Consider the following 11095-nt stretch of genomic DNA (forward strand, 5'->3'; position numbering starts at 1 on the left):
CCGCCCTCCTTAATCCCGCTCTACAGTTGGTTACAGTCATTAAGACCATTGTCTTTCCTCCACGGTCAGTGCCCTTTGAATAGATTATCTTGCTTGTAAAACAACAGTCACACAATACAATGGGACTTGGGTCAGAAGACGATGTGCTGGGGAACCAACTTGGTGGGTTTTATGCTAGGGAGAGGTAATCAATTCACCTCTTTTCATTCGAAAGTTACTGATTTACTTTGCTGTAAAACAAACAAAGGACACAACAGAGAAGCCAGCTCACCATACATATACCCTACCACTGCAGGCAGTGTTTTACAAATGTATGTAGTTTGAGTGTTTAACCGTTGGAAATTATGTGTACTGTAATTCTTAATGGAGGACATTTATCAGATAACAGAGAAAATAATACAAATAGATTTAGATTTAGATTCAACTTTATTGTCATTGTGCAGTGTTCAAGTACAAAAACCAACCATAAGTGCAAAAAAAAAGCAGAAAGGTGCATTGTGATATTGCATAGGCAGAACAAGAAATATGTAGTCTTTTATCAACTCCTACATTAGGCCAATGTGGGGAGAACTTGCTTGGCCGCATGTTCTGCGTGCCAATAACCAATGTCCGCAATCTGCCTGTGACCCATTTATTCTCCTGACGGCCTGCTCACCGTTGCACAAGCAATTCTGGTTTAGTTCCGTTCAATTTCTTTTGCACACAAATCAAATAATGACACGCAGACATGACACAAAGAAAAGCTGTATGCTTTCCCAGGTTTCCAAACACCTGTGTGCCTGTGGTTGGTTACCTGTGCTTTCCCAAATGCAGTGCTCCACCCAGTGCTCAAACCTAAAACTGCAGATTAATTAGCAAAACCAACATGGTGTATAAAACAAAACAAAACACAGTGGTGTAATGGCTCCAACAAAATATATTGCAGTGTAATAAGAGTAGAATAAATATGGCTATGTAATATGAACAATGTATGAAGAACATGTACAGATATGTGCAATGTAGTAGCAATAAAATTATACTAGTAGTAAGAATAATATAGATATAGATATATGCAGTGTATGTTAACAGAATATATTATAAGAAAACAGAATAAATATGGAGATACTGAATGAACGGACAGATCAATAAAATCTCCTCTTTAGCCACTTTACTACATCATAGATTATTCATAATATTTTGTATAGTTAAAATGAATATGCAAAGTAACCAAAGTTATGCAAATAGATAAGTTAAATGTACAATAAGCAAGTAGGAGAAAATGAAAATACCTTACAGTTGTATTTAAGTACAGTACAACATTGTTGTAAAATGTTTGTTTAAAGCATTTGAATAAGACATTCATGTTGTTTAGTTTAAAACAGTCTAAAGAAAATGGTCAATTATAGTGTAATTAAAACTATCTACATTATTTACAGTACTTGATTTACAGCTGATATGTGAAAAGGTACATAGCCTAACCTTATTTGTTTAACAGGAATTTAGTTTGACTGCGAACAGTCACAGGAAGTGCTTTTATTTTGAACTAGCCTGCACGGAAGTTGTCTGTTGTATACTCTTGCTAGCTTACTGAGATGGACGTGAGACGCTGAATGCTAAACCTGTTCGTCAAGCTTAAGTTGTTCACTTTCTAGTTTGTAAAACTGCAACATATTGAACAGTAAATGGTCACAGTAAAAGTCAAGCCTTTTTGGTCGCCATTCGAAGCCGTTCCACTACAGGCATACTCTCCACGGCTGATAAAATGAGAAAAACAATATTTACACTGCTGTCCGCGCTGACGTACCGTCACCTGTTGGACACCGTTTTTGCTTCTGGTTCCGTTACTTCGCGTAATAACTCCTGAAAATAATGTCACATCTCACAAATGTATACGTCTCTGCAGTCATCTCAACCATCGAGTAGAGCAACAGGAAACAATGCTCACGGCCTTTTTTTTCCTTTGAAGAAATGTTTCGCGCCGTGGGTGAATTCTTAAAAAAAAAAAACACTTAATGTTGCGTTAAAATGCGTTGTAACTCGCGTTACTGTATATAATGACTATAATATTACCGAAATTTAATTAATGCGTTATATTACTGTGTTACAGCAAAAAGGAATAGAATACTGTAAATGTGTTACTTTTGTAACGCACTAGTCCCAACACTGTTTAGGCTATAAGGGTAGTAAATATAGCTTGATGGCCTTATGTCAGGATGCTTCTCAGAAAATAAGTTGAATATTCACTCTCATGTATTCCTGGGAGGAATGCTTATGAGAAATGAACTGAAGGCTAACTAAAGGTAGGTGTAATCAATATAAAGTCCCTCTAATAATGTATTTATAACCAGATAATGTCATGTAGACACCTTTACCAGGTTGTCTCTTATGTTTAGCTTTCTTGCCGAGAGTTCGAGAAGAGCGAAACCTCTTATGGTTGTAGGCCTATGCTAAATATAGTTAGCTTAGCTTAGCATTAAAGGTCCCATGGCATGACAATTTCACTTTATGAGATTTTTTAACATTAATATGCATTCCCCCAGCCTGCCTATGGTCCCCCAGTGGCTAGAAATGGCAGTAGTTGTAAACCGAGCCCCCCCCATAGCTACAGACTCAAAAATAACACGTCCTAAGGAAAGCTCATTATGGGACTGGCTCTAGTCGCTGTAATTCTGCACCAAGGCTGAATTTTGTGAAAGATACTTCAGATATGGTATTAGGGGACCACTAAGGTCTATATAAAAGCATCTAAAGAGCACCATGTCATGGGACCTTTAAGACTGGAATCAGGGGGAAACAGCTAGCCTAACTCTGTCCAAAGGTAATAAAATCTGCCTACTGTACCAGCACCCCAAAAGCTAAATTGTATTTATCGTTAAATACAATCCAAAAGTTCATTTTTTTTTTATTGATTTCAATCAATGTGATGGAGCAGTACGGCCGCTACAATGCAACTAACAACCTAATATCAATAGTAATATTGTTTCACTGTGGGGTTTTTTTTAGATTAAAATGCTGTTTGGTTTCCCTCCGGATGAAACCGAGGTTTCAGAAAGCTACAGGTCAAAGGTTATTGGCTTGACTAGAACCTTGACACTGAGTGTTTGGAGCCAAAGGTGCTTTTTCAGTGAAACACCAAGAGCATGTGTAGTGTGTACCATATCGCAGTCTCATTTCCGCAGGAAGTCTCTGTGGTGAAGGGGATGCTGTGATGGAGAGATCAGGACAAACAACAGAAGAGAGGAAGTTGTTGGTTCACAGGTGCAGTATGGGGGTTTCCGCATCCTTCTGCCCTTTAGTCGAGGAGGCAAATACTGAGAAGAGGCTCACCACAGACAGTGGATTGTTTACGTTAATCGTAATTGAATGGCGCACCACAACAAATTGCGAGCTAGGAGAAGAAAAGAGACTTGGTGTGGGAAATGGCAAAATGTTGAGAAGTCCCGCAAGATAGCAACAAAAGTTAATGCAAAAGAAAGGGAACGGTGTGTGCGCATCATTTAGGCAAGCTTTCAGAGCTACACGCTGAAACACAAGTGTGCACAAGCATGCATATTGATCTGACTCAAAACCAGCTGTGCATGACAGTATTAAACAATGTCTTTAGGCTAAAACAGTAAGCATGATCAACCACTTTTAAATGACTTAAATGTGTAGCAGAACATAACTACACTACACTACTACTGACATATAGGCGTTGTAATGCTGTTTAAACAGCACTTGTCTTATCTAGTTATTGTTATTATTATTATTATTCAACTTGCTGTTCAACTTGCTGGGATATAAATACTGAATGGGGAGTAATTTATCTATTAATGCAACTTTTTTTGTTTTTTTCAGGGGTGCAAGTGATCTGTGCTAAATTTGGAACCTTGTACTTTGTTAAAGGGCGCGGGGGAGATTTACAGAGGAATAATAAAGGCATTGAACCAAAAAGTTAAGGTCACACACACACACACTCACACACACACACAAACGATACAATTACTCCATACATAAGTGGGAGGAGTTTCCATGGGAGTAATTGCACAGCTGTGTAGGCCACAGGTGGGGTTGTGGGGGAGGGCGGAGGAATTATCGTACTCTGATTTTGTGTGTGTGTGTGTGTGTGGGAAAGAAGGAGTGTGTGCTTTCTAGGGCAGGGTCGGTAGAAATTTGGGGTGCAGGGAGAGCGAGGCAGCCCGCCAGCAGCTGGATATTGTCCGTGGTCCACCAGGGGAGCTTGCATGTCAGGGTGAACGGGTTTAAGATGAAATATGCCCAAGGAGACCCTGACTCACTGTGTTTGTTTTGGGGGGTGTCCTCAGGGGCTGGCCTGGGGGCTGTCGGTGTAACGTAGAGATTGGGGTCTCCGATTTATATTCTTTGAGCTGTGGTGGCCAGTGAGTGTGCAGTCCTCCATTTTTCTGTATAAATGTAAGACATTTCTTGTTCTTTTGAGAGCCATAACAGAGGTGATAAGATCTGTACTTTGAAATATTTATGTGTGTGTTTGTGGGCGTGAGGAAAGGAGGAGAGGGAGGAGAGGGAGGAGTTTAAGGGCGGGGAGAGGCGGGTGTAAATTGATCCTTTGTTTTTGTCCCTGCATATGTGTCTTAGAGGGATTTGTTTTGGTCTCACTGAGGTGACTTTGAGACTAGCTCAGTGTCAACACTAGAGAGAAAGCCACAGCAAGACAAAGGAATGTCTGAAAACTGAAACATTCTGTAAAAATATAGCAAAAATATGTTTATTTTGACCATAAAATTGTTTAATTTCCCCCCACAAAATGCATAAAAATCTGCTTTAAAATGAAACCTGCTCTCCCCTGATACTATATATGCTTATTTCTTATGCAACATAATGCAAAACAATAATTATAATAACGTAACACTTTGAAAAACATACTGTAGGCTACCAATCCTAACTCCAGGAGGTTTTTGTCCCGCATCTGTTTCTGCTCCATGCAGCTGAGGTGAAAAGGTGGTGTGCTTCAGCTGATGTGTTTTTTGTCCCTATCTACATCTGGGGAACATCTGGTTTGCATCTGGCCCTGGCCTTGTAATATCTGGCTGTGCATGAGCGTGACAATATGTGTGTTTGTGAGAGAACGGGATGGAGAGGGCACAGAATTTATTTGTGAGTTTGGATGCGGCTGGATGGGAGGATCAATAAATGAGTGCGAGTAAATGACTGTTGAAAAGAGAGAGAGTGATGTGTGGGATTGTGTTACCTGGTTTGCAACAATTAATCTTAGCATTGCTGTCTAAAATTGTTGTTTTTTAACTAGTAATGCAATCTGTTCAACACCTGTGACAATCAGAAAAGAAACCCGCACAACTTAGCTGTCATCCTTATCTGTTTGATGATAATATGTAGGTGTGTACCTCTTTAAATCTGTTTTTGTGGAGTCCATTGTGAATTTTCAAAAGCCATTGATTAAAGTGTAGAATGCATCATTAAAAACAAAGTGGGATTATGGAGTTACCAGGTTATACCATTTGCCAAATTTCAGTAGGACAGTAGGAAAAGCTTAAGTAAAGACCTCCACACAATGAGACATCTCTTTGAAAAGAGGGACAAAGGGGGGTGATATTTGGAGTCCCTATGTTAGGGGTCCATGGTATTATTGGTAACAGGGCCAGTTGAGCCTAGTTATTATCACATGCAGCGTTGTGTGCAGTGATTTTTAACAGAAAGCCTGCATTTCATTAGATAGCTAGTAGATGTGGGGTTTTAGAAATGGGTATTCAGAAGGCAGGCAAGGTCTAATCAAAGACACTATTGACTTGCATATATGGGAAATGTAGGATCATGTGTATTCCTCCAGCCCATATGACCACATTAGGTGGATTATTATACCCCGTAGTACGACCTGAAGGAGTTTTCCTGAATAAGAGCTCCTTCCGATGGCAGGGAGGTCAACACTTTCTCATACGGTGTTAAACATGTGGTTAACGTTGTCAGTCATAGTGCAGGTGGGGTTTAGGCACCAAAACTACTTGCTTAGGTTTATCAAAAGATTGTGTTTTGGCTTGAAATCAGTACATTTGTAAAATTTGGCTAACGATTGTGTCATAACCACGTGACTTACTGTCGCGTAGTAGAGGAATTACCGAACAGTACAGGAGAAGCTCCCTGGCAGTATCGACTTACATTAGCTGTTTAAGTTTAATTACTTATGTTAACTAGCATTTTAGTTTGCAATAATTACCCTGCGCCTATGTCACCAAGCACTCACCCACCGTTGGCATTCCATTGACTGCTATTCATTTTGGCACCACTTTGACAAAACATAACTTTGCATCTGAAGCATTTAAAAATTTTAGTTGCAGGCGTTTTTGTAAAAATAGGTAAAATATATTTGTAAAAATACGTCACAACCAAGTCGTCAAGCTCAGTTGGAGGCTGCGCAGTAACACCCAGCTCTCACCGGAAAAGTGCTTCTAATATCCTTCACTGGTCTCCGTCCACAGCAACGGGATCTGTTGGTCCATTTTTTTAACTGTTTATGATACTACGATACATGACTTCCTGGGTTGCTCCCATAAAAATTACTACGGCCACTACATAAAAATGAGTCATTAATAGCTGCTTGTAAAAAGGCCTTATTTTGTTGTTTTTCTGGGGTGGATAGTCTCGTTTTTGGACCTGTCCAAGTGACTCAAAAGTCAGGCTGTCTCTGCCTCTGCAGCTTTGATTTTGACCATTCTTTCTTTAATCTGTCACTTGTGAGTCCCTAAACTTTATGGAAGAGCAATACAAAATAAGTCAAGTACAACTTCAAAGTTGGAAAGGTCATGTTATTTCACAATGTGTATTCTGTATCGTGTTCACACTGGGTGAAATATTCAAATCCTAGAGTCCATATTTATCACGACTGCACTTCTCTTTAAATATTTTTGATGTCTTATTGATGATGAGTATAATTTCTAAACATTTTTCCAAAATTAGTCTAATTCATGTCATGTTTGGAAACTATGAGAAGTCCACCAGAAGTTAAAATGAACAACTGTTACATAATCCACATCTGTTCTATTTTCTTTTGGGCAAATCCAGTCCAGTGTATTGATACTTTTGGATTCTCAATTTGAGATTTCTGCACTGTATTTTACATTTAAACAATTTTATCTTGGTGTACAAATCTTTGTCATGAATACCCCCAGTGATTGTTTGGGATTTAATGATCTTATTTGTACAATAAGTTTTGTTTTTCCTCAATCCTTAGATTCCTCAGGACAAGGAGGTGAGTGTCAGTCTGTAATAAGGCCCCTTTGAGAGACCAGAGAGACACAGGTTTTTTTTTTTGGTGCTGATTGAAGTGAGTGTGTATGGGGAGTTACATATTTGGAGTAGATTCCTTGGAGCTACGATCTGGAACAGTAATCCATGAGCGGCCAGTGCTGGCGTGGGTTTGAGAGGCCGGTTTCTATGTGAGGATAGGAGTGGCCGGTTTCTATGGCTTGCTATACTACTCCAGCTGCTTGTAAACATGTGTTTTTCACGTGTCATTTTCTTTCTAAGTATTTTTAAAACTATGTATGAAAGTAGCAGTGACAGCAACAGAGCAAAAATTATTGTGTGAAAGTGTGTATTTGTGAGACAGGAAGCAACCTGAGGCCCACTCTCAGCCGCAAAGTAGTAGATTAGTAGTGATTATGAGTCCATAGCCTATACAGAATGGGTTACTGCAGTGTGTGTATATAAACTTGTGTGTATTTAAAACATATGAGTGCACCTTAACAGCCTACCACTGTGTGTGGAATGCAGCATGTATGAATATATTTCACACCATTAGTGTGACAATGTGAACTTCCTTTTGGGGGGCCCACAGTGGAAACTCAAACAAAAAGGCTACATAGTTTCAACTTTAAAGTGGCCTCTGTAAAGTCAGATACATTCCTTGACATACTGTATAAACTGTGCAGATGTTGTTGTTTTTTACCTTTATTTTTTTGTGCCTTTTTTTATTATCTAACTTTTCTTGTCACTGCCAGAAAAGAGCCATAAGTGGCTGCAGCTAAAATTAAAGAATCATAGTAGAAAACATCGTACGTTAGTGTTGATGGTATCATGAGCTCACATAGAGCTTTAGGCTTCATTCTGGTGAGAACCATGTGTCTCATGATGTAAGGCAGGGTCATGAGTTCCCTTCAGGCTCCATCACAGAGATGCTGAAGCACAGAGACCCATTCTTTAGCAGCCTAATCCCATGTTTTGAGCCAACTGCTGTCCTCAAGCCTTGAAGGTGATTGGCTTCAAGCTTATGACCCGACATGAAACAGTTTGCTTTTTTTATACAGGGAATACCTACAGTATGTAATGTATAGGTGGGTTATTTAAAAGTGATCTCTCAGAGATTTTAATATGGTCATCTTTTGTGATTGAAATTAAGTTTGAGTTGTTTTCCATGAATTACAGACTGTAGAAATGTCTAAACATAGGTTGTAAACAGTTGACATACTTTTGGGGAAGTCTGCATCTCCATCGTGCTGCGCCATCTGGTGTTTTGTAAAAGCTACTGCTTGCTTCAATGAGAATATCATAAAGAGTCACAAAATGTCAGCTGAGACTATATCTATCAGCTCCAGCAGGCAACAGGCACTTATAGCTCTCTCTGCTGGTGATCAAGCAGGACTGCAGCTTTAAACTGGGAAACAGTGACACAATGAGTATTCAACCAGTTTCAAGGGCTTGTTCATGAAATCACCTGATAACATGTAAAGATAACCAAGTTTCAGGCTGGCCTCTAGCTCATCCAGTAAGAGCATTTGTCCCGTGTTGGCTGAGTCCTGCAGCAGCCCTGGTTCTAGTCCTGCCTGCGGCCCTTTGCTGCGTATCAACCCTCATCTCTCTCCCCATTTCATATCCACTGCCACTTTAATAATAAAGGGAAAAGCCCAAAAAAAATCGTTAAAAAAAAAGATAGCAAGTTTCAAGTCAAATAATAAAAAGAACCCCCCCCCCACCCCCAAATTGTTTAGTTGTGGGGGTGTGATGGTTTGGGTGGTTTCTTTGGTTTTGTTTGGGTCCTGTCTTGTCTCCTCGTGTTTCTTAGTTTCCACCCCGGTTTTGTGTGGTAGTCTGTCTTGTGTCTCCTTGTGAGCGTCGGTATGTTCTGTTTCCTGTTTTATGTTGAAAGTCTGGTTTCCTGTTCTGTATCATCTTGCCGAGTTTTACTTTTGTCTGTCTGATTGTCTTGCCCCGCCCTAATGTGATTCACCTGACGTATCACCTGTTCCTTGTTACCTCGTTACCTCTTGTATTTAACCTCTGTGTTCCCTTTGTCTCTCGTCAGAGCGTTTGTGTTTCTTTGTGCTGTACGTCATCTTGTCAGGCGGTTTGCACGTGTTGTTCCCGTTCCTGTACCTATTTTATACCTGTTAGTTTTTCCATGCCTTTGTTCCCTGTTTTTGCATTGCTTTCCCCCCTGGACCTTTTTTGGGGGATTTTGGGACTTTGTGTTGCTGTTGTCAGTTCCTGTGTTTTTTGAGGACTTTGTTTTTTCGTTAACAAAGCCTTGTGAAGCTCTGTCCTGCCTGCTGCCTTCTCTGCTTTAGGGTCCTCGATACGCTCGCATCACAGAACGACCTGATGAGCATGGACCCAGCGGAGTATGTTTTCAAGCAATACTGTAAATACAACTAAAATTACAATGTTTATTTGTTTTGTATTTTACAATGACTACATACAATACTGTAAATGGAAGCACAGTACCTTACTGTAAAAATTCACAGTAACTTGTTGCCACTAAGTGACTGTAAATTTTACATTAAATTTGTTACAGTGCATTTATATGGTACATCATCCATACATGATTCATCTGCGTTTGATGGCGTAGGGCCAACTACCCCACACCCCCATCACCAACAAGAAAAAGAGCTGCAAACCGGTGTAAACAGCTGTTTCTACGTTTCTCCCCCTGCTGATTTTAAGTGATTATTGTGAATTCTCTGATTAATACACAAATAAAGCTTTGCTTTGTTTTACTTTTAGCAGCTACCACCGAGCCTTGTCCAGTGTGCTCCAGGCTCTGTGGATTTTTGATGCGTTTGTGACTTTTTCTCTCCCCCTGACCTGAACAGCACCATTTCTGTTTTCGCGGGGACTGATTTACAAATGAAGCTCTGAACATAAGACATGTTATCTACCAAACTTCTCACATTCATGTAAAAACCATTCATCAAGTCTAAAATGTCATCTCTTTATTTCTTCCCAACCGTCTGGCGACCCCCCCAGAAATGACATTACGACCCCCTTGGGGGTCCCAACCCCCATGTTGAGAACCACTGGCTTAGAGTACCTATGCCTAAAAAGGACAGTGATAAAAGAAATAGGAACATTTTAAAGAAGTCATAAAGTAGCTCATTTGCATATGGATTCCATCAGAATGTTCCATGATTCTACAGCGACATCACAACAGGTCCATGTATAAAAGGGGGGTCCAGAACCAGTCAGACACACACTGATCCTCCTGAGAGACACTACTACTTGTTGGTTCTGCCACTTTTTGACACTTTTGTTAGCATTTTTCGGATACTCATGGCTATTTGTGAGTCGTTAAAGGCCGTCGTGCAACGGTGTCAGAGGAAGATGAACACCAAGGAAGACAGTGATGTAAGTAACCTTTTGTTTGAGGGATGATAGATAGTTGGAGAGATAAATACAGTTGTTGTTTTTTAAATCACTAACCTGCATTGGTCAAAACTAAATTCATAAAACTCTTTTCTAATTGATGTTTTACCACCTGCACAATACTTCTGTATCCGCAGCACATTGTTCAAACACATTCAAAATACATTGAAGCAAATGTGCAGTTCTGTAATAACCATATCGAAACACATTGAAAATCTTTGCAGAATATTTAGGATAAAATAAAATGACAATCATTCCAAACAGCTGAGAGAGAAGACATTAACCCTTGTGTTGTCTTCCCATCAAAATTGAATTAGTGATGTTTTTAACTTTTTCTGATGTTTTTGTCCCATTTTTTTTTAACACTTTTGACTCTTTTTTTCAATGTTTGTCACTTTATTTGACATTTAACACTACGTAACACTAGTTTTACAGTTATTTTGCAATTTATGTTCAACAAACCTTATTTATAAGAAAATATACCTAATGTTTGAGTTAGAAAAGC

General features: G+C 39.5%; 1 protein-coding gene and 1 long non-coding RNA gene across 2 annotated transcripts in view; one reads left to right on the plus strand and one right to left on the minus strand.

Annotated features, from left to right (window-relative positions):
• LOC116673034 (uncharacterized) overlaps nt 1-3216 on the minus strand; it is a 17313-nt gene extending 14097 nt beyond the window's left edge. Inside the window, exon 1 of the long non-coding RNA XR_004327718.1 lies at nt 3204-3216. This is a non-coding gene — a long non-coding RNA (uncharacterized LOC116673034). The remainder of the gene's footprint in view (nt 1-3203) is intronic.
• Nucleotides 3217-10435: 7219 nt separating this feature from the next.
• LOC116673464 (uncharacterized) overlaps nt 10436-11095 on the plus strand; it is a 7019-nt gene continuing 6359 nt past the window's right edge. The window contains exon 1 of the mRNA XM_032505818.1: nt 10436-10572. Coding sequence (XP_032361709.1) covers nt 10498-10572 — 75 coding nt within the window. The 5' untranslated portion in view covers nt 10436-10497. The remainder of the gene's footprint in view (nt 10573-11095) is intronic.

The sequence above is a fragment of the Etheostoma spectabile genome, chromosome 23 (assembly GCF_008692095.1).
Source record: "Etheostoma spectabile isolate EspeVRDwgs_2016 chromosome 23, UIUC_Espe_1.0, whole genome shotgun sequence".
NCBI lineage: Eukaryota > Metazoa > Chordata > Actinopteri > Perciformes > Percidae > Etheostoma > Etheostoma spectabile.